General features: G+C 44.8%; 1 protein-coding gene across 3 annotated transcripts in view; it reads right to left on the reverse strand.

Annotated features, from left to right (window-relative positions):
• Positions 1 to 4,050: 4,050 nt before the first annotated feature.
• The window catches only part of PIP4K2A (phosphatidylinositol-5-phosphate 4-kinase type 2 alpha), a 179,314-nt gene continuing 158,793 nt past the window's right edge, over positions 4,051 to 24,571 (reverse strand). For all 3 annotated transcript variants that reach the window (XM_034930099.4, XM_055092480.2, XM_034930100.3), the window contains 4 exons: positions 19,733 to 19,846; positions 10,921 to 11,164; positions 9,105 to 9,208; positions 4,051 to 6,482 (listed from right to left, as the gene is read on the reverse strand). In XM_034930099.4, coding sequence (XP_034785990.1) covers positions 6,402 to 6,482; positions 9,105 to 9,208; positions 10,921 to 11,164; positions 19,733 to 19,846 — 543 coding nt within the window. In that variant the 3' untranslated portion in view covers positions 4,051 to 6,401. The remainder of the gene's footprint in view (positions 6,483 to 9,104; positions 9,209 to 10,920; positions 11,165 to 19,732; positions 19,847 to 24,571) is intronic.

Here is a 24,571-nt window from a genome sequence, read left to right on the forward strand (position 1 = left end):
ATTGCCTAACCAGTCGCAATGAGATGAACTGGGTACCTCAGTTGGAAATGCAGAAATCACTGCCTTCTACATTGGTCTTGCTGGGAGCTGCAGGCCAGAGCTGTTCCTATTTGGCCATCTTGCCAGATCCCACCAAGTTTTTAATATTCAATTTTGTTGGCACATCTTGAAATGTTTCTCAAACTTTGTTTTATATCACAGCTGAGGAAAAACGTGAAGCAACTGTAGCTGAAGCCCACGGCTTTGCAGAAATTAGACTGTAATACTAAAACGAGGCTGTTTCAGGCATCAGTAATCCTTTGCTGTAAAGGGCTGGATGGTACATGTTTTGTGGACCATGATGTCTGCCACTGTGGCTTGAAAGCAGCCATAGAAAACATTAAATCAATAGGTGTGGCTATGCTTCAATAAAACTTTATTTACAATAAAAATCATTTTCTGGGTTGGATTTGGCCCTAAGGCTGTAATTTTCTAACTCCTGCTCTAATCAATGAGAAGTTAACTTGTTCATATATTAGGAGAGAGTACAGAAAAAAGGGGGAGAAAGAGGGGGATGGAGATGGAGATGGACGGGGGATGTAGCAAGATTCCTTATCTACAAAAAAATTTTAAAAACTTAGCTGGGCATGGTGGCATGCTCCTGTAGTCCTAGCTACTCCAAAGGCTGAGGAAGGAGGATCACTTGAGCCCAGGAGTTCAAGGATGCAGTGACCTATGTTCAGGCTACTGCACTCCAGCCTGGGCGACAGAGCAAATGCCCATCTCAAAAAAAAAAAAAAAGAAAGAAAAAAAAAAGAAAAAAAAAACCCCTTAGTCATCATTGGGAGTGCTTCACTACTTAAGACAGTGGTTTCTAAATCTGGCCATTCAGAAGCACCCAGGAAATCTATTCATGACAGATTTTCAAGTTCCATGTCCACAGTGCCACTAAGTAGGTCTACGAATATTTTTATATTCCCCAGTGAGACTCCTTGATTTAAAAAAATCAAGAGACAGTTAAAAACCCATAAAACTGTTGGACTCAGGGAAAGAATTAGGAAAATGGGATAATACAGATTAATTCTCATTAGGGAAATGGTGAGGTTCCAGGTCCACAGCACATGCATTCAAATTCCACTCTTAGAAGTTGGGGCAGAGAGCTGAGTTCTAAGCTTAGCTTTGCCACTGACCACTGTCTGACCTTGAAGAAGTCACTTAGCTTCTCTGGGCCAAGGTCTTCTCATCTGTAACATCTCTTCCAGCAACAAGTTCTATAAAACATTCTATAAAAACAAAGATCTATCACAGTAGATTCTGGAGAATTCTAATCTTTTGTCCCCTCTCTTATGAAATTAAACAGAGTGTTTACAGAGTGTTTGAGAGACAATCACAGATTGGGGCATTTAATTGCTCTTTGGCAGGATTTTCACAGAACTCCAAAAGCAGAACTAGGACAAACTTCTGAAGGGCACTCAGTTAAGAAAAAGAGGTACTTTACTCCTCAGGAGTTTCTTTTATGAAATAATTTTCCTTTTCTTTTTTTTTCTTTTTGAGCCAGAGTCTTGCTCTGTTTCCCAGGCTGGAGTAGAATGGCACAATCTCGGCTCACTGCAACCTCCATCTCCGGGGTTCAAGCTATTCTCCTGCCTCAGCCTCCCGAGTAGCTGGGATTACAGGTACCTGCCACCGTGCCCAGCTAATTTTTGTATTTTTTAGTAGAGACAGGGTTTTGCCATGTTGGCCAGGCTGGTCTCAAACTCCTGACCTCAGGTGATCCACCCGCCTTGGCCTCCCAAAGTGCTGGGATTATAGGCATGAGCCACCAAGCCCGGCCTGTGAAATAATTTTCAATGACCACTCTAGGTTAAATTAGCAACTGTAATTTTCCCGGGTCACTTCATTGGTCTTCTGGGCTACTTTACTATGACTGCCCCTTCAATTTGCCAACTGTTTATAAAGATACCAGCTCAGAATAATGAAAATATGGAGTGAAGGCAGGCTGGCCAGAGGCTCCACGAGGCGATGCAGGTGACTCTACGGGAGAGGAATTCACTATCTATTTAATTATTATTATTTTTTTAAAAGACAAGTTCGCCCAGGCTGGAGTACAGTGGTGTGATTATAGCTCACTGCAGCCTCAAACTCCTAGGCTCAATTAGATCCTCCTGCCTCAGCGTCCTGAGTAGCTGGGACTACAGGTATGCACCACCACATTCGGCTAATTTTTTAAATTTTTAATTGTTATTTTTTTAGCAACAGGGTCTCTGTAGGTTGCCCAGGCTGGTCTCAAACTCCTGGCCTCAAGTGATCCCCCTGCAGGTATGAGCCAGTGTACCCAGCCTAGCATAGGAATTCAAAAGACATGGCAGAGTTTCTGCCCTTTAGGAAGAATGACTTCTATGTTTTTAATATAGCAATCTATATTAATTTTTATGCTTTTAATATATCTATATTATAGGAAGGAATGGGGGCCAGTTATTTTCAGAGCTCGAAGAAAGATGCACGTGTACAACAGTCACTCCAATCACTGATTTTGTGCTATTTAAAAATTCCAAGAAAGGTTGTGTGCAGCGGTCCTGAGTCTTTGTTCAGCCTCTCGGCCTGTGTACATTTGCACACTATATACATCACCATTTCACAACATATAGTTTGTAATCTCTTGCACTTAACTCTTAACCACTGTTTTTAAAAGTGTTGTGCTCAGGATTAATGCTTCACACCAACTTTTGCCCTTCCATGAATTAGAAATAACCTTCTGGAACTATTGTGGATTCTAATCCAGGAACTTAACCAAAATGAAGGGAAAATGAATGTCCACATTCAAACAGTCCACAAAGAACATTGAATTAAAGCTCCCTGCTGACCACAGTCAATTCTACAATAATGCAACATTTATGTTCCTAGAAATCACTGCTTTAGGCAAAGCTGCACAATGGAAATCACAGAACTTCTGGGAAAAATGAAACTAGGGCCACAACATCCCAAAATGTAATGAGTCACATACTGAAAAGAAAAAGAAATCTAATAAAAACAGTAGCACAATTATAAAAACGCTAACTGGTTAGGAAATATTCAAAATATAAAAACAGGGCAAGTTACCTTGAAAAAGATGTAAGGCACGCCTGTGGTTGTGGGCATCAGAAGGATGGCAGCTCTTGGGTTATTGTAAAGAGGAGAAAGGTGATCTGATGTCAGGTGGAAACGTGTAACTCCAGATATGAACGAGTGTAACAAATCACATGCACTGAAGTGAGGTGCTGGAGATGTTTGAAGTGTCGGTGTGTTGTGTTTCCCTATGCAGCTCAGTTGAGTGCAGTTCTCTGCATTCGCCTAATGTTCCTTGCAGACCAAACGGCACACAAGCAATGTGACAAGTGCATTATGCTCAAATTATTCTCTAATATGGTGGTCCCCAATCTTTTTGGTGCCAGGGGCTGGTTTTGTGGAAGACAGTTTTTCCACGGACTGGCAGGGGGCTGAGGAGATGATTTTAGGAAGAAACTGTTCCACCTCAGATCATCAGACATTAGTTAGATTCACATAAGGAGTGCTCAACCTAGATTCCTCCCATGTGCAGTTCACAATAGGGTTCGCACTCCTATGAGAATCTAATGCTGCTGCTGATCTGAAAGAGGCGGGGCATAGGTGGAAATGCTGGCCAGCTGCTCACCTCCTGCTGTGCAGCCAGGTTCCTAACAGGCCATGGACTAGTACCGGTCCGTGGCCCGGGGTTTGGGGACCCCTGCTATAATACATCAGTTGCATTAGAAGAAAAATGAGTTATCAGAGCAAGTGCTATAGACAAGCTGTCTGTGTTAACCTGGCACCAAGTGGAATGCCGTTAAGTCTGCTATCCATCAATGGTATCCCAAGGAAGTTTCAAAAAATGGTGATACACAAAGAATTAAGGTGTATCAAAGCTAAAAACAAAACATATGACTTTATAGGATGTTCATGGAAGAGATTCTTTTCCTCTACTTGTTCATCTTCGGCAAAGTCAATTGTGTTGTGGAAGTTTGTTATTACTGATAAAATAATTCCCAAACTGAAGGCAAGGCTCTAGAAACTAAAAAGATTCAATTCCACTTTTATTTCTTCAAGGATTAGCTAAAGACACTGTCAGGACCGAGTATTTAAAATGTGTTTGGAACAGAGAGACACAACTGGGACAGAGGAAAAAAGGATTCATCTTGTGAGTCATCAAAAGTGCTTTATTTGTAAAGCCCGGCTCATGACTGGAGTGTATTGTTAGCACTAGGAGATAACAGGGCAAACGTCCTCACTCTGTCCAAATGGTTTATCAACAGAAATAAATGACAGACTGTTATAGACAAAAATAAAAGCATTCTGTAAACTTCTAAAAGCATACACAGATTGGCCCCCAAGGAAACAGTTACTCAAATAATGTATGTGTACCTTATGTTTACTTCAGGGTCTCATGGCTGTGGTCTTGGGTCAAGCCACAGTAGAACTTCACAACACAAAAACTGATCTGATGCCAGAATTAATGGTGCAGGGAAAAACCAAATCATAGTATGGATTACTTTAAATATATAAAAGATGAATCTGTACACTACGTGACAGTGGTGTTAACACTGGCTGCTGAGGATACCAAATCTACATAAAATGAGTGGACAGTATACGGAGGGCACGACTGCTGGCTTCCAAAGACTCTGTGAACTAGATCCACATACACGGGGCACAACTGCAATCTGGACAGCCCTGAAGTAAAGTTCCTGGAAAAGGCAAGGCAGTACGGCAGGGAGATCTGTTGAGTTGCAAGTAATAATTAAAGGGTAGATTTTTGTTTGTTTGTTTTCTTTTCTGAAACTGCCCACAAAAATCATATCATGTTTTAAACAAGGAGTTTCAAAGGCATGGCTTTAGCGCAGCATGTAAGTGGATAACCTACTCTAAGCAAGACTAATATTTAAGCTCAATGCCTTTTGGAAAATGCAGGAGAGTTGGTAGATACATGATCTAGGTTGGAAATTTATAACTTGATTAAAAACAATCAGCACAGTTTAGGGCAATGGACTTTCATAAACCAGACTGGGGCGAAATCTCTTTTTAAAAAAATCAATCATTAGGTTGATAAATGTACATTTGGAGGAAAAAAAAATCCTTTTCCTTTTATTGTGAAAGACTGTCTACCATGTACTTTGACTAAAACACTCACGTAAAAACATGGCTGCAGGATACGTCTCAAAATATGACAAACGTTATTTCACCTATACTGTGACTTTACACGTAAACTTCAAAAATCACATGCCGTACATCAAATTTTTAGATTCAAAAGATATCCCTGTTTTCCTAATAATGTAAACAGTAAAACTGAGGGTTTCAGTTAAAGGGATAATTCGTAACAAAATCCCATTGTTGAAACAATGGTCAAACATAAACATCTTATAATTCAGATCTGCATTCGGTAACAGGAGAATTGAGAGTTTTGATGCTTTGCTGGTTTTCCCACAGTGGGAGATGTAGATACCATTGCCCCAAACTACGCACTTTTCAGGTAAGCTTTACTTTTATTTTGTAGCATTAATTCCTATATTGCAACGTAAGGGTGTAACAATGAAGGCTCCAGGCAAGAAAAGAGAAGTAAGCAGTTTTCCTGGACATATTGGCCGAGGTGAAAAATGTATAGAGAATCACTGGGGCATCAGCTGCTTGTTGCGGGAGGGGTGGGGGCTCTGGACACCAGGGGGTCCTGACAAGGCTGGGGCCAGAACCCTGAACCAGTACACACGGAGACGCCAGCATTCTTCCGTCCAGTGCTGGGGGCTCAGGTTACCAGTGTTAGGGAGAGTGTCTGCGTGCGGGGTAGAAATGGAACATTCGCTGTAGGTTTTTTCCTTGGAATCATCATCATTATTATAATAATCATTATTATTATCTTCATTATTCTGAATACTGTCTCACATCTTTCAACTCCAAAAAAAAAAAAAAAAAAAAAAAAAAAAGCTGATCCACAGTTTGTTGTGTGATGCCAACACGGTGCCTGACATGCACTTCCTTCTCCCCTCCCCCACACGTGTGTTCATTCACTCACTCACTCACTCACTCACTCATTCGGCCATAGCTGGAATCAAAGGGTCTTTGTTGGGACACATACTGACCGAAGTGGATCTGTTTTAATTAATTTATGACTTTTAAAATGCACACGCGCGCACACACTCACCGCCCCCCAACACACACACACATATACACAAAGTCAGAAATAGCTAGAACGATGCTGGGAAAATCAGGTAGCTGTAAAGCGAGTAGCCCCCAAATCAGTCATCTTGGCCTGAAGATGTAAACAAGGAGGTTTGCTTCCTGCAAGATGAGTACTTCACTGAGTTTGGTTTTCATTTTTCCTACACCGAAGCCACCTCTGTCCATCCAATGTTCGTGTCTGTCCGAGGCTGCGCAGGAGGTTACGTCAAGATGTGGCCAATAAAGTCCAAAAAGCGCTTTGAATACTGTTCTGGGTTCACGGTGGAGATCTCTGCGCCAGCCTGGGCAGTTTTTAAAAAAGGAAATATTGACATAGTGTTTATGATTTCCCCAAATTATTACTCAATATCTACAGCTATTTCCAATGGCAACTGAATATACAGCAAGCAATTTTCAAATCCATGCAGTCTCTGCTCTGAAAAACATCACTCAAAATATCTTGGCGCTCATGGTGGAATAAGCAAGGTTCTTACAAATCTGTGTCTGCAAATGAGACAAAGGGCGACAGGAGCACCAGATGCTACCACACACACCGGGGCTGTTGCAACTCACAAAAAAATCAAACAGGCCACGTTTGGGATGTTACTATCAAAGAGTGGAATTGTTCAGAAGTCACGGAAACAATACTTATACTTTTCAAGAAGGCAGACTGGAGCCACCTTGAGAATGACATCAACATTTGGCGAAAGGGAAACCTTAATGACGATGACTTAAAACCGCATGATTTCTTCAGGACCCCTTCGTTTCTGGACAGAGGCACCCAGCTCAGTGCTCAAACATGAGGGGCAATAGCAGCAGCCACAGGTTCTGGGACAGCTGCCCCCAGCCCATTCCCTGCACCGTAACCAGGTGAGGCACAACACTGCTGGCTCCATCTTGCCCACGGGGGAAGGAGCTGACTTCCCTCTGCAGCAGCACACAGGGGTGCCACTGTTCCCCTTTCTGAGCCCTGCAGAGAGCAAGCAAGCCTGGCCCCCTGCAGAAGCACGGTGAGGGATTTTTCCATGATGAGATGCAGGGTGCAGGCCAGCACACTCAAGGGAGTCACTGGCCAGTTTCCTGAGCTGCAAAGGGCAAGCACGGAGTTTTGCTAAGTGAGCATGTGCTGTTTTTAGACACCCATGTTCACCGGGGAACTTGTAATATTTCCAGGCCTCGGCTGCATGGAGGAGCCCAGGCTTGAAGTCAGAGAGAATGGTCCCCCACAGCAGCTTAACACAGCGTTCCTTTGCTGACAGTAATGTTTTCTTCTTGCAAACTACCTGTGATTTTATGCCGTGTGGCACACTATGGAGGCGAACTGGTGGCTTATGGGGAGATGAACATGGAGCCATATTGGCTAGGATAGGGGAGATGAACATGGAGCCATATTGGCTAGGATACACTCCAATTTCATAGGATGTATAGTATGGGAACAGACATTTACAAAGCATTTGTCCAGACAACTCTTGTATCTCTGGCAAAACCCCATCAGCAAGGCAGTAGGATTTCTGTATGAGGTGAAAAAACAGGAGCTCCAAACGTGTCCCCTTGAGGTCATACAAGTGGGAAGGGTCAAACGAGGATTCCTCGCCAGTTCTCTCTTTGCCACACTCCATGGTTTTCAACCAGAGGTGAGCATCAGAATGACCATGGAGTCTTCTGAAGACCCCTCCCTCACCCTCCTGAACTGGCCTCAGAATGACGGAATGGGGGTGGTGCGGATGTTTGTTTAAAAAGAGTACTCAAAAATTTCTGTTGGGGGGAAGCCACCAGGCACACTTGCTTACTGACGTGCTCGGGGGCGGTGAGGTCCCAGTCTGTGCTCTGCACACAGCAGGAATACCATAGCTATCGACAATGTGACTGAAATATTTATTTGGCAAATAGAATACTGTGTTTGTTAGGCTGATTTCTATTTTAAAATAGAAAAGAAGAGGTTTCAAGTGAGTTTTTGGTTCTGGTGAATCTTCATTAGTTCTACACAGTCTGTGGGAAGCACCTCTTCTTCCAGGGCCAACAAACCAGGGAATACATTCATCTGTGTGGGGTGGGCTCTATGGCTTTCAGGACCTCTGCAAAACAAAGATGGCACCCTGCAATACAAGCCTGAAACTTGGCGAGCTGTAAAGTTCAGCCAGGCAGGAGGTGTTTGCAGGCAGGGCAAGGGGATGAGCATGAACACAGAGCCAGGAGGGGGCTGGGTCCGGGGGAGGAATCCCATCTCTGCCACTTGCTACTATAAGGCCCTGGCAAGTTACTCCTGAAGCTATTTTCCTCAGTTTCTCCAACTGACAAAAGCAGGTACACTACTATCTCTTTCATAGGCTTCTCATGGGGGATAAAATAGCTTAACATAAGGCTAGAGCAGTGAAAATTCCCATCAAGCAACATTAACGGTGAGTAATATTATGCAACTTTGATTTTGCACTCAAAAGATTTCTGTAGTAGAAAAAATACAACTCACTGTGAGAAAAGAAATATTAATCCTGTATACTTGAGAAGTGTCTTAAGCAGCCAATCATGCTTCAGTTTTGAATATTTCATATTAAAATACTTCATTATCTTCTTTTGCACTTTTATCTCTGGAACATTTTTCAAACAAAAAAGAATTTGTGTAACATCCTAGTGATGCGCATGCCTGTTAGTGTCCTCCATGTGTAAAAAGAAGAGATGTTCATGTTTAAGTGACTTCGCTGGAAGCCACAGGGAGCTGTGGTAAGAGCAGCAGTGAGCAGTAAGCGTTTGTGGGTTCTGCATCTTACGCTCAGAACATGACTTGCCCCCAGGGAACAAGCGTCACTAAAGGGCTTTGAATGGCTCAGTAGAAAGCAGCTCAGTGGCAGAAAGGAGTGATCCCTGAGTTACAGGTCACACAGAGGAGCCAGGAGAGAGAGAGAAGGAAACAAAATGGAGATACTCACGCCATGTTTAACAGTTTTTGCAGCATGGGCAGCTTTCTTTTTTGCATCATAATGAGTAAGGATGTCAATAATTGCCATGAAGTACACCTCCTTCCTAGGCGAGTCTGCAGAGACAAGAGAGCAATGGCTGTGGGACATGTGACAACACCAGGGCCAGCATTGCTGCTGAGGGAGGGAGGGAGGGAGGGAGAAGTGAGCCTGGAGGGAGGGGATTCAATGGAACGCGGATGGAAGGAGTCCAGAGACAAACTCTACACCACCCCTGCGGATCCTGACTAAACACACAGCTTGCCTCTCTGACCCAGTCCCCCTGCAATTTAAAAAGAAACAACCCTAACAACTAAAAACATCATCACACCAGGGTATCAACAGTGGAGATCCAAGGGTGGAACGGAGTCTTTTTTTTTTTTTAATTTGCATTTTCTTTAATAATTGTGTATTGCTTTGGTGTGAAGAAATTTGCTATTTAAAAATACCCTATAAAACAGAACTAATTATGTACACTAATCCTTTACATCAAATGGTAGAACTGTTCATAATTCTCACTGGATACAGTATCAGAACTGGATAAAGGCATACATCCACTCCAATGTCTATTTTCTTTTTTTGAGACAGAGTTTTGTTCTTGTTGCCCAGGCTGGAGTGCAATGGTGCGATCTTGGCTCACAGCAACCTCCACCTCCCGAGTTCAAGTGACTCCTGCCTCAGCCTGCCGAGTAGCTGGGATTACAGGCATGCATCACTATGCCCAGCTAATTTCATATTTTTAGTAGAGATGGGGTTTCTCCATGTAGGTCAGGCTGGTCTCAAACTCATGACCTCAGGTGATCTGCCTGCCGCGGCCTCCCAAAGTGCTGGGATTACAGGCATGAACCACTGCGCCCGGCCCGTGTCTGTTTTCTATCCATTTCCAAAAATATGAACAGTAAGAAAAGTACATTTGACTATCTAATTTTCTGTGTTGAAGAAAACATTTTGGTGAGCAAAACAGAACAAAACAGAACTCAGATCCTCAGCTGATATGCCATTTGAGATTAAAAAACAACTGATGAGCCACAGTTTTTATTATTCAAAAACCAAGAAGCTGTTTTTATCCTATCACAAAAATATTTTGGTTTTGTCACGGATAAGATGTAATATTCAAATAACTGGTGCACCCAATCACCTGGATACGGTGGATTAAGATTTATCTGACTCTAGGGAAGAGGGCCATAGGCCCTTCCATGGGGGAGGACAGCAGAGCCAGACTCAGCAGCAAATCAGATTCCCACCCCACCCACAGGGCCCATCTTCACACACCCTTCACACCCCTGAGAGGGAGAGGGCTGTTGGTAATGACAAGAGGACAAGCTAAGGGTGACAGAGGATCACATGCATGTGCCTAGCTTAGACTCACGATGCTTTTGACTTAGATAAAAAAGATAACTAGGCAAAAACGTATTAATATTTTAAAGCATTTATTTGTGAACATGTATGTGTGCATATGTACATGCATGTTGTGTTGTGTGTGCACGTACGTTGTATGCCAGTGTGTATGTGCATATGTACAGGTGTGTTGTACATGTATAGTATAGTTCGTGGTTTTGCTGTATTCCCTCAACTTCACAGAATTCAAAGGTCCGATTGCCTTATGTTTCAGCACTGAGATCACGGTTAGCTTTAACATACTCTTGTCCCCAAATCCATTTCTTTGGAGTTTGGAGGATGAGTGCTGCTGGGCAGCACCCTCATAACTGGGGTAGTGCTTACTGGTAGATAACAAGGCCAAAGTCAAACCACTTCACATGCAAAAAGGGTCCACAGTAATCAAACTTACTTTCATGGCACTTAATTCCATAGACGTCGATGTTCGGATCGAACTCCCCGGGAGCCAGGGGTGGTGAGCTGTTCAGTGTATTCCCGGGGCTATCTGGGGGGGTTCCCACCGGGTGGGTGCCATCGCTCTCGCCCTCCTCCTCCCCATCGTTCTCCTCACACTCCACTTCCTCCTGTTCGGCTCTCTCCACATCATGAATTCCCACCAGCAGACTGTAGTCCATGAGCTTCAGCTGGGCCAGAAACTGGGGACAGAGGCAACAGGGTGAGTCAGCCACACCTTAAACATAAAAGCCAACATTTAAAGGAGACAAGCTCGGGTGACACCCAGAGGGAAGGCTGTGGGGTGGGGCAGCAGAGGCGCTGGGTGCCTCCTTCACGATGCTCTTACACTCCTGGGCTGTTTCTCTATCTAAAATGTAGCCTCACACTTCAGGCTGGCTCAGAGCTCAGGCTGTTTACCCTGGAATGCCACACTGGATGCGGAGAGGTGTGTATCTATCACAGGGTGGCTGGATTTTACCAGATAGCAAGGCTGGATTTCACCAGATAGCAAGGAGCATGACCAGTAAGAGATGCGGAGAGAGACCGGGAGAGAGAGCAAGTTCCTCCTAATGATTAAGACTGGCTAATGGGGAAACCCAGGCACCTCCCAAGTAGCTTCCAGCGGAGTCTCTGGTGGTAGTTCAGGAAAGCACCCTGGAATTCAGCATGCTCTGTGGAGGCGATTGTTACGCTGTTGTAAATAAGTAAAAGTAAAGGCACTGTGTCCACATCTGGTGAGTAATGCAGTCCTGTCCAGGTCAACAAGGTGCTTTCCATGTGTGCTTTCCACGAAGCACCACACATCCAGGATTCCTGTCCTCCCTCTCCTCCTCCAGCCGTGGCTAGAACATAATGTGGGGGCAAGACCCAGCTCTGTGTGTTGGGCTACTCCTGTCTGCCCAGTTCGTTGACTTTTCAGATCACGATTTCTCTTTGTTTCCCTTTTCTTATTTGAGACCTTCAGCACAACGTTCCAATGTTGCCATAAGACGTGGATGGTTGTGCTGAGTGCAAACAGTGACAGCCCATCTGCGGGCTGGACCCAACTGGCTCCCTGACCCCGTGGCTGGCTGGCTCTGCACAGGATCCTGTTCCACTCTGACCTTGGGCTCAGGGTCCAGGAAGGTTCACGGTCCTGGCTCTGGAAGGACTCAGCGCCACCTCGCTGGGGAATGCAGAGTGGCTGAGCAGCCTCTGGGCTATGCTGATAGAATTTAGGAAGCAAATGTCCTCATGCAAAGGGCAAACAGATAAAATCACAGGTCTTGAAGTTCTGGCTAAAAATGAAATCAATTTGCTAAGCCCCGCAGAGTCATTTCTCCTCAGCCTGTTGGGAAGGAGTTCTGTCTCGAAACTGAATGAGAAGCCCCGATTCCTTACAGATGAGGAGAGGACCCCTGGGCACAGGGCTATCCCACTCTCCAGCTGGTTCCTGGTGCCTGCAATTCTCCATCAGCCAGCATCCCGCTCAGCTCAGCAAACTGGCCAGAGCTCCCACTTCGCTGCCTTCCCAACAGGAATCCCCCAGGGCCAGCTATATCTTCCCCAATTGTTTCGAGCTCAAAAAAGAAATCACACAAATCTTACACTCAAATATCTAAGCAAAGTGGGAGAAACCTGTTTGTTTAAAAATAGACGCAAACCCCTCGTGGAAACAGCATGGGGCTCCTGCGTTCAGCTTTCTGGGTCCCAGAGAAGAGGGGAAGCCACTGCTCATCCCCCCTGGTCTTTCCCCAAACTCCCCCATTACAGTAAACATGAGAACTGACTTTCCACTTGCACCTCTCTCTGCCAGATTCCTTTCCAGCAGTCAGAGACTGCGCATCCTCCCCTAGAATCTCGGCAGCTGCCAGGCTGTGAGGTGCACCTGGCCGAGATCACCTGGCTGGGATCATGTTTGTGGGGGTGGCTGCGGGGAGAAATCTACAGTGGTGGAAGGCTCACTTGAGTCCTCCACCCGCACGGTGAAGCCAGCCAGGGAGCTGGGTCTCGGGTACCAGCTCCGCTATACATGGGCCTGTGGATGTGGAAGAGAACTGGGCACTCTGGGGTATAGGGACAGGTGACAAGATCCAAGACAGGGGGCAGGCTCTCCGTGTGAGACAGCAGCCAGGCTCAGCAGCTGGACGAGAGTGCAAGGATTCAAATCCAAGGAGGGGTGAATTCAGGGCCTTTTCTAAGCCTGCACTCTCTGCTCTCTATCAGCTACCTCTGGAGGCTGCCTTAAAGCAGCTTTCCCCTCTCCTTTTCTTCGCAACCCTAGGAGGAAGGTAATGAGTTAAAATCAGCTGGCATCGGAGGCCCTCCACACATGACTCTGCGCTGTGGGTCTCCGGAGGGTTAGGTGGCCAGCAGCAGCATGCCTGGCACTGCTGTGATCATGGAACCTGCTTCCCCGTCAGAATGACCTGTGGGCCTGGGGTTTCAGAAGCCTATTTGAAAAATACTGCATTGTAAGTACCCAGTTGTCTTCTCCAATGCTTGAGGGGTATGGTGGGGGTGGGGGTGCTTATGGTGGGCCCACTTCTCCCTGCCCTGTTGTTCCAAGGCCTCTGGGCTGCTGGAGGACTGGGTCAGGGTCTCCTTGGCCACCTCTGCTGCCCCTCCCAAGTCTCGCACGGTGCCTGGCTCTGCTCCCTAGATCTACGGCTTCCCTGGCCTCCCTCTCTACACCTGGAAGCCTCTCTGGAGCCAGGCCAGGCCCTGCTCGGCTTGAGAGGTGACAGGGAAAAGGCCCCCCTTCTGCCCACACCTGCTCCCTCTGGGTGCTTGGAGGGTCCCTGTGAAGTGGTAAAGGCTGAGTGGTGCCTCAACCTCCCCTCCAGACCTCTGCAAAGGGCAGAAGTTTTCAAAATGTGAACCTGATCCCATCCTGTTCTGCTTAACACATTTCCATACTGCCACGTTTCTCACAGGGCACAAACAAAACTCACATGGCCCAGGAGGCCTGGAGAGCTTGGCCCCATCCACTTCTGGGGCCCACTTGAGCTCTGCTCTGCCCACTTCCTGGGCTTCTCTGGGGGCAGGTACTTCCTCCTGTGCCTTCAGGTCTCAGCTGCAGGGCACTGCACAGGGCAGCACAGCCCCAGAGTCTGGGTGTTTAGGGCACCGCACACTCCTCCCCAATGACACGGGGCCTCGCTGCACATTCATTTTGTTGGAGTATTTGAGCGACTTCTCTCTTTCCCAAGCAAGGCAGCCCCAAACGGGGCTCTAAGGTTTTGGCTTTCACTGCATTCCCGAATCCCGGCAGGCAGAGGGCTCGGGAAAGTATTCGGCACTTGTTGGACAAGTGAATGGGATGCTTGTTACTTCTTCCCTATCCGTCCCAACTCTCCCTAATTCTCCCCAACCTGCTTCCAGCAGGAAGTAACTACCAAAGCCAAATACAAACAACAAAGCAACAACAGAAAACTTTTGTCTGAGACTGCATGAGGCAACAGCTCTGCAAAGGAAGCGCAAGGTGACCATTTAAGACGATTACCTTAACAGGAAGGTCTACTGGTTGACCTTCAAGTATGTTTTAGTTACAGAAGTCAGGGCTGTCTGTGATTAACTTGCCAAAGGGCAGAGAGGGAAGGGGACAACTGGGACTGGACAGCCGCACTCACCAGGGTGAGCCTCCAGGGCCCAGCCTCCCCTGGCACCCCATCTGGGTTCCTCGCCACACCGGGCAGCCCAGAGTAATTTTCCTGGGCCTCAGGCCTGTGGTCAGACCGCTTATTGTCATCTTCCAGTGAGGAAGAAATAAAGGTGCAGTCAACTCCTAGCACAACCCAAAAACCATCAGCATGATGCAAAATGCATCTCTAGGTAAGAAGCTGTTCTGAGGCACCCAAGAAGACTGAGAAAATTGCAGTCACAATGGGCATTGCACATGATTTCTTTTTGTTTAAGAGATGGGATCTTGCTCTGTTGCCCAGGCTGGAGTACAGTGGTATGATCACAGATCACTGTAGCCTTGAACTCCTGGGCTCAAGCAATCCTCCTGCCTCACCCTCCTGAGGAGCGGGATTACAGAGGTGCACCACCATGCCCAGCTAATTATTTTTTATTTTGTGTGGAGACAGGATCTTGCTGTGTTGTCCAGGCTGGTCTCAAACACCTGGCCTCAAGTGATCCTCCCGCCTTGGCCTCCCAAACTGCTGGGATTATTATTCATGATTTCAAATCTCTCAGACTGAGGTAGAAATGGGAAAAACCAAATATGGCACAGTGGTTAAAAGGACAGGTCATGCTGACCAGGGAGACCCATTCAAGAAACAAAGAGTCTGATTTGGTCTCACTCGCCAGTTCCATGCTTGACGAGTTTGCCTCCTGGATCTTCAGTCATTCTGACTTTAAAATTGGACAATGCCACTCACCTCACGGGGGTGTCGAAGAATTAAGATAATGAAACTGAGAGAAAAAATAAGGTGCCTCATACAAAATAATGGAAGCTGTTATTTGTAACTGGCAATGTTGTTTTGATTATGGTAGAAGTCTTTTTTTAATATCAAGATTTCAATTTAAACAGGTTTCAGTTTGTAGACCGGGGGAAAAAGAACCATATGGAAAAGCCCGTTAATTCACGGGCTCTCATCTTCAAAACGTTAAATTTCTTTTTGAGACAGGGTCTGGCTCTGTCACCCAGGCTGGAGTGCAGTGGTGTGATCATGGCTCACTGAAGCCTCAAACTCTTGGACTCAAGGGATCCTCCTGCTTCAGCTTCCCTAGTAGCTAGGACCACAGGCATGCACCACCACGTTTGGCTAATTTTTAAAACTTTGTAGAGATGGGGTCTCACTATGTTGCCCAGGCTGTTCTCAAACTCCTGGGCTTAATCAATCCTCCTGCCTCAGCCTCCCAAAGTGCTGGGATTACAGGCATGAGCCACCACACCCGGCCTCAAACTTTACTTTAAATCTGTTCTGAGGTAGAGTGAATGAAGTGTGGCAATACATCTGAGATTTTTCGTGGGCTGGAAGCTCGCAGATGGAAAGAGAAGACAGAAAGGGGGCGTGGGCTTCACTGCGGGGTCTGCTTCCGGCTCACTGCAGGAAAACAGTACATATTTGTTCTTTAATTTTTAAGAACATAAGATTTCAAAGTGTGAAGATTTTTCAGTCTTTAGGTCCCCTGCTTTTCTTCCTTTCCAGCTTCTCAGAAACCACCTGCTGGACCTCAGATCTGCCTCTTTTTCCCTCAGAATATCCCTTCTCATCTAATTCCTTACTAATCGAGTCCTTGCTGTGACAAATCTTTGAGCTACAATCTTCCTTGAGATCTTTACGAGTCTAAGACTATCCTTCACAATGGTTCTCAACTGATTTAACTCTACTAACACACCGTGTTCTACCACATCACCATCTCCCAACATATCTGTGAAGTAGAATTAAAATGCCAGTCAGCCCTGTTTAACGGTTATATCTTACCACTTGTTAAAAATTATAATCCTCCTTCGAAGCAATTATCAGAAAACAAAGCCTCCACTGTGCTCTCACAGGTATTTTTAACTTGTGTTTATGTCAGAGTAGTTAAGGACTGTGCCCTCTGAGGGCCTGACGCCCTAGTCTGAATTTAGAAGCTTTGTGCCTTTGAGCAAATTACATAGCGTCTCTGGGCTCGGCTTCCCCATTCATCAAACTAGGGTAGGGGCAGGACCACTGTCAAGGGGCTGTTTTGAGAATGACAAGTGACACTGCATGGGAAGGACTTGGGCTCGATGTGCTCCATAAATGCTGCCACCCATCCCACTACTCCCACCGCCCTATCCCCTCTCACCCATCTCCATGGATGGGGGGCTATAAACCTCAGACAGCTGAAATGCCCTGTGAGGGGGTACTCCTGGATGCCACAGAGGGAGAACAGTTTTACATCATGTGAGTCAATGAGAGGAGAGACCAGGGTTGATTCTTCAGGGCCGTGATCAGAATTGACAAAACACAGGGCAGAAGGCAAAAGTGCTTGTCACTCCTCATACACCGATCTGTGTGTGCGTTTGTGTGCAGAAAAAGACTCACCTGTGTTACGTGCAAAGCTATGTGGATGAAAATACCCAGCATGGCATAGGAATAGAACAGGGCTTCAATTACAGAAAAACAGCAACTAGAATCTCAGATGAAAATTAGTTTTCCTAAAATCTAGATTTCTTGAGCTGTAATACACTCAGATCTCCTACTCGAGGCATTAAGGAAAAATAGCAACAACAACAACAAACTGCAATGAAACTCCAATGGGTCAGTCAGCTAAATTAGAAAGCATGGAACTGATGAAAACAGAAAACTCGATTAAATTCTAGCCTCATTATCAAGATCAGATGTCAAGCTACTTCACCATAATTACCTGCTTAAAAATTTAATGATGGTTCTGCATAAATTTCAAAACTAAAGACACTGTTATCAGCTATTGAGAATATTTTTAAATGAAAGAATGTTTTACACCCTGCCTCCATTTCAATGAAACAGCTAAGTGCTTGAGCCATGTATGGGATTAGACTATAGAGTCCTCTAATCAATGGTATTATTAGAGACAACAAAAGAGCTAAGAGGATCCTTCTGTAATTCAACTGTAAATTTGAACTGCTTGAATTACATTATTTCTGGAGTCTAAATATCATAGTGATATACTGCCAACAGAAAAAAACCATTTTTTTAATAGGTCACAGATAACCCTAAGGGCTACTTACCATAATTGCTAAAACCATATTCTTCTCAGTATCAAGGATTTGCTGATTAATCAATAAAAATCCAAGAGTATGTTTACTAAGGATACTTATCAGTTGGATCAAACAGATCCCAAAGCAAGGGGGAAATGCTTAACTAATACATTTTATTAGTAACCACTCACAACTGAGGAAAACTAAACATTCCTTAATGAAAGACTGGAGGAAAATGTTAGAAGAGAAAAGCAAACACTTGTATCGTTTTGTTTGTTTGAAGTAGATGCTTACAGGCTAAGCACAGTGGCTCATGCCTGTAATCACAGCACTTTGGGAGGCTGAGGTGGGAGGATTGCTTGAGGCCAGGAGTTCAAGACCAGCCTGCACAACAAAGCAAGACCCTAGTCTCTACAAAAAAAAAAATTCAAAAATTAGACAGGCACCATGGTGCATGCCTGTAGTCCCAGCTACTATGGAGGCTGAGGCGGGAGGACTGCCTGAGCTGGGAGTTCAAGGCTGCAGTGAGCTATGCTCATGCCACCCCACTCTAGCCAACACAGCAAGACTGTCTCTAAAAACAATGGCAACAAGAAAGTAGATACTTACACCCTTCACAAATAACCAATACATAGGTTCTAATCCAAGTATGTATACTATAAAGGTAAAATAATGTAAAAAATTTTATTAAACTAATTTATGATCTAAAAATATTAACTACTAATAACTTGGTCAGTGTGAGTTTCTTGTAATAAAAAGAACTGTTAGAAGATTAAAAATAAATTATACTGCTTCCGCCTTCATGGGAAATACAAATGTATGACACTCATTCTGTGGCTTTAGTCATTTTCTTTTTTTTTTTTTTTGGTTTAATGACACAAAAAGACAATCTTCCCACAAAGCCTCTCTCTAAGTAGCAGATCCGTACTGGTGTGCCATGAAGTGTACACAAATGAATGAAAGCAACAGCTAAGAAAAGCTGAGTTTAGTAGCTGCCTAAATTCTAATTCCCACTGCATTGTTTTGTAACTCAACGAAGTCCAAGAAAATAACCTTTTTTCGGCCAGGCTTGGTGGCTGACGCCTGTAATCCCAGCACTTTGGGAGGCAGAGGCGGGTGGATCACGAGGTCAGGAGATCAAGATCATCCTGGCTAACACGGTGAAACCCTGTCTCTAATAAAAATACAAAAAATTAGCCAGGCGTGGTGGCGGGTGCCTGTAGTCCCAGCTACTCAAGAGGCTGAGGCGGGAGAATGGCGTGAACCTGGGAGGCGGAGCTTGCAGTGAGCCGAGATCGCGCCACTGCACTCCAGCCTAGAAGACAGTGAGACTCCATCTCAAAAAAAAAAAAAAAAAAAAAAAAGGAAAGAAAATAACCTTTTTTCCTGGATTTATAAAAGACTTAAATAATGAGCAAATCCAATGGAAAAGCTGCAATGCCTTTATCATAAACTAAATGACAGGAAAAGGTACATTTTAAATGTTTAGAACAGTGTTTAAAAGCAAAACTCCATCATTATGGACGAAAGCCCCTTGGACACTGTTCTATGTCTCTCCACTGTCCCCTATGACCTAGTATCCCAAGCTGCCCCTGTGCTAGTCCCACAATGTGTAAGGGGGCCTCACTGGGCCTCATGACATGGTTTGTGGTGACTGGTGGAGATAGGAAAGCATTAAGTGACCCAGGCTATGTTAACCAGCACTGACTTGTGCTTTAGAGGGAAAAGTGCCAAGACTGTAATAGTGACTGAATATTTGTTTTTGAGATGCTCTGCTGGTTGACACAGAGTCCAGTACTCCCCTGGCCCCTCCCAAACTGGCTGGTGTGGGCAGGTCAGTCTTCATGGGCCATCCCAATACAGAATACAGGGGCCTGGGACCGGGGATTCCCAGCGGATGACAGCAGGTGCTTGTGTTTGGTGCCTAAATGAGAGGGCTGCTAAACTGGCATGCGTTTGCTTTAAACCAGATCATGTAACATGAGACACCTTCATGTCTGACTTCCATAAGGTAGAGTATGCAGGTTTTTGCCTTGATTGAAGATTTAAATAGATGGTTTAAAAAGCTCCTAAAACCCAACAGGGCTGATATTTATACAGTGAGTCTGGCCTCTCCACTGACTGTTCTTACCTCAACATCCTTTTTTAGTTTTTCCAGGAAGACCTTCTTGTTGTTGTCATCAATATAAATCTTTTGGCCCTCATTAATGAAATCATTATCTTTCAGAGTTGGCAGTTCTTTGGCCTAAAACAAATGAGAAAAACAATGACAAAGGCGCTTGAATAAAACCTAAAAAAACCACATACACCTTCCAACCCTGGACACTGAAGTTTGCCCCTTTCACCGCCCCCACCCCATTCACCACCACAGGGGTCTTACCCAAACAATAAAATAGGAGAAGGCTTGAATACCACCGGGGGGCGCCAGTGAGCCCCAATCTCTGGAAGCATTCGCAAGAGCAGTGGGGCGGGGGTCAGACAGACTCCATATCATAAGGCTTTTTGTAACACATTTCATGTTTTTCAGAGGAATGAACCTGACTGCTTTCTTAGATTCACTTTCTTACAAGAAGTCTTCTAAGTATAAAATTTGTATTCTTGGAATACTTTCCCAGGAACCCTCAATTTTCTTACAACCCAACTCCATCCCTCCTCCCACTTTTGGGGAGCCGTTGCTGGGCTCACATTGCAAATAACATGTTATCTTGTCTCAGAACAGCTCTATCCATAATCATATCTGCTTTCTGCACCAGGGAGACATGCAGCACGAGGTTAGCCATCTGCCCTTCCAAGCCTTCCTGTTCACCACTCCAAGAAGGAAATTCTCTTCTCATTTGGACAATATCAAAGAAAAAAGGTCTTCTCTTAACATAAACGTATTAAGATCAGAGTTCTACCTTTTACAAATGAACGAGAGGGTGAGCTAATAAGTAAACTGCACTTATGGCAACCAACACAAAGCAATGAGCAACTATCAAAACATGGATCATGAGCAGAAAACACTGTAGCTTGTATTGCAGCAAACAGGATACTACAGGCATATAGTTTTAAAACAGTGTGGATTATTCTATTTAACTTTGTGCAACCGGCATTCAGTACGAGCTCAAAATAATCTCCCACCCCTTTCAGCTAACCATAGCTTGTTTATTTCAGCAGAAAGAAATCCAATGTCATGCACTGCCTTTGCCTGTATGTTGATGAACCTGGAATGGTCCTCTTTTCTGTAGGTGTGAACCAAATGTAAACAAAATAATCCAAGGAAACAAGCTGCTGTCCTTCCTGGCTCCGGCACTGTTCCTCCTCCCTCCTTATTCAGAGCAATGAAAGAACACTCCCTGGGTCCATCGCCTGCATCTTTCACATGCTCGAACTGTTCACTTCCCCTCCTATTTATAAAGTATAGACATGCATGTAAACATAATCACATCTATTTACAGCAACACATATGTACATAAATTATGCATTTCTAAATTAGTCGCTTTGGCTAGTAACTTTGAGAAAATTTAAACAGTTTTGCAACTTTGAATTAGATATAACCACAATCTTTATAAGCCAAACAGAATTAATCCTTACAAAGCAGGTACAGCAAGGCCCAGAAATGTCAAGATTCAATTCAATCAGCAGTTACTGAGTGAGTCAAGTAGAGAGATGCAAATATGAATAGGTCACAATTTCTGCTGTAAAGGAGTTTGTAATCTCGTACGGGAGAATGATATGAAAGCACGTAGGTAGAAAATAAAGCAGGATGTGTATGTAAGATGTAAAGATAAATAGTAAGATTCTAGGAAAGACTGATCTAATTCCAAACACTTTTATGCTGAGTTATTGAGTCTTTAAGAAATGAGAATGCAACGCCATTCTTCACAAAATGTCAGGATGCGCCTGCTAGACTTACCCCCTAAATCTGTCATTAATAATTTTAAAATAATGCAATGTGCACCCCCCATTCCCACAAACCTTGAAATGTGAAGACAGCACAATATTAAAATGTTTGAGTTCATCACACTAGATTATAAGGTTTCTCTCCTATTAGAACTGTAAACATAATGAAGTTTCACCAAGAATGAAATGCAAGGTTCTGAAGTTTAACAAAACTCAGAGGGCAGTGAGAACATAAGCACTGCCCAAAACAGAAAATTGGAAGCACGTTAGAAAAAAGGGTTGAAGCCAGACCTACACACAAAAACAGGAGAGATGGAGAAGGATCGTAATTTTCCCAGCAGACACCTTGGGCATTTCTGTGTCATTATGTGTTGGCGATGGGAGGCGTGTGGGTGGGGGTGTTAAGGATTAAGATATCTGCCTCAATTCCACAACCCATTTTATAAGTGTAAGAAAAGAAGGGTAGAGGGTGTTTTTTTCTGGTTTTGTATAAATGTGAGAAACCTGAAGGCAGAGATGACAGACCCCAGACAAGGCAGTAAATTACATGCTGGATGTGTGTTTGTAACACAAGTCACATTAATGAAGATGAATGCCACTTCAGGTTCACCCCAGCAGAATTACCTCATGTGACAGGGAAAGTATAATCCTACCTCATAAAACTCTGGACACCATGTACTCTATGACTAAGCTGACTTGTGAATTTCACAGGCACTAGGGTCGTATTTAGATTGGATCAAGTTCAAAAAAGGGCACCCAGATTGGCTAAAAGACTTAAGGGCTTATTGAAAGGATCAAGAGGCGAAGGCGGGTCCTGGCAGGGCAGCTGCCAGCATGGAATCTAACACTGGCCTACAGATATCAACCTCCCAAATGCTTGCTGCAAGACAGAGTGCTCAGGGGCACGAAGGTTTTGGGGTCATGAATCCTGAGGTTGCAATCCTGGTTCCACCCCTTGCTTGCCAGGGACCAGGGGCCAGGTTCCTGGACCTCTCCAGCCTGTTTCCATAGATGCAGAAAGGGGAAAACATGCAGCAGCCTTAGGTACCCTGCTTAGCACTTTGTGTGCGTCATTTTATTCACATCTATCATCTATCTTTAGTCTTTGCAACAACCTTAACTATTATTCACGTTTTACATTCAAAGAAACTGAGATCATGCAATTTAACTAAGGTCTCAGAGTTTGGTGAGTGATGAGCTGAGATGGGAACCTTAATCATTCTGCTAAGGTAGAGTTGTGCTGGGAACTCAACCAGAAACCATGTGACAGATTCAAATAGTGGTGCTTATCATCCCCATCACCACCCCCATCGTCATCATCATCACTGTGAGCATTTAATAAAGCGCACAGACTTGAAATGGGTATTACAGGTTGAAAAACTTTTTTTTTTTTTTTTTTTTTTTACAAAAACTTAACTGTTCTTTTTAAATTAAGAACAAGATAGGCTGGGCGTGGCAGCTCACACCTGCAATCTCAGCACTTTGGGACTCTGAGACAGGAGGTTCACTGGAGCCCAGAAGTTCGAGACCAGTCTGGCTAACATAGTGAGACTCCATCTCTACAAAAAAGTAATAAAACAGATGAGATAACCGTGGTGGTGTGTGCCTCTCATCCCAGCTATTTGGGAGGCTGAGGTAGGAGGATCGCTTGAGCCCGGGAGGTCAAAGTTGCAGAGAGCCATGATCGCGCCACTGCACTCCAGCCTGGGTGACACAGTAAGACCCTATCTCAAAAACAGAAAGAAAAAAACGAGATGACAAAGGTTAAGTCACCTGACAATGATTCACTCTCAAGAAAATCTTACTACTTAGCTTTTTAAAAGAAATTTCAATATATCTCTCTGATAATGAGCAGTGCTTATATTAGAAACATCTTTTTTTAAAATGTGGAAAACTATACTATGATTTAATGAACTTAATAAACTCTTGGTGTAAAACTGCCTACAAAGATGACGTCTGCAGAGCAGCAGAAAATTAACTGTGGGCAGCGACAGCTTAATGTAGCAACAGATTCTACACTTTGCTTTTAAACACTGGATTATTTGCGCTTAGAGTTTTCCAAGCTTGTAGTCACTGGGTCTGGTTCTTTAATGAGTGTCTTTGATATCTTTTCTAGTTCAGTGCAGAAACAGCCAGAGGGTGGAGGAAACCCCCAGGGCTAACTAAAGACAGCTCAGAAATGCTTCTCAGCTGTGGACTCTCCGAGGCCGGCTTCCAGCCAGTGGTCAGCAACCTTTCTGAAGTGGCGGCAGGCCGAGTCTTTATTTGCGCTGAATTCAGCTCTGGCCAGTTTTGTGCAGATCAGAGCCTCTAAGTAAGGCGGGACGATTGCTGTACGACCCTCTGTACTTGCTGGGAGGGGACGAGGGTATGGGAGGGAACTGCTCTTCCCCACCCCGTCCTCCTCCGTGCGTCTAGTCCTGAGCTGGGACTCCTGCCTGGGTGGGGGGCCCCAGAGCTGCTCCAAGGCCCTGGCCAGCTGAGGCCCCGTGAGTAAATACAGCCCAACGCAGAGCCAGGCTAGCACAGGCAGGGCTGTTTTCTCTCTTGCATGAGGTAATCTGCTGCGGTGGGTTGGATTCCAAGTGGCATTCATCTCCGCTAATGTGACGTGTAAATGCACAAACACAGCCACAGGCATCAGCAGAGGGACGCCGTTCCCCCCGCAGCCTGGCTGTCCTGTTTCCCGTTCGGATAAAATGAGCCCTTCACTGTCATACGGAGTGATGCCCGACCCCAGGTCGACTAGGCATGGCTCAGGTTTCCACGTAGGAGACAGACTGAAGCCCATGGTTATGTGAACACACTAGATCCAGGCTGCCTGGGTTGTAGCTCCGCAACTCCAATTATTAGCTATGTGACTCTGGCAAGTTAAGTTACCTCTCTGTGACTTGGTTTCCCATCTTTAAAGGGGGATTTGCAAACATAGGGTTGTGAGGGTTGCATGAGTTCACACATGTAAAAAGGCCTAAAATGGTGCCTGCCACACAGTGTGTTATATACAAACGTCGTTATATGCTAGTCATGTTCTCAAGTACGGCTTATGGATCTAGGAAAAGTGCATCGCTGATCAATCCAGAGCAAGATT

Source organism: Pan paniscus, chromosome 8, assembly GCF_029289425.2.
Source record: "Pan paniscus chromosome 8, NHGRI_mPanPan1-v2.0_pri, whole genome shotgun sequence".
NCBI lineage: Eukaryota > Metazoa > Chordata > Mammalia > Primates > Hominidae > Pan > Pan paniscus.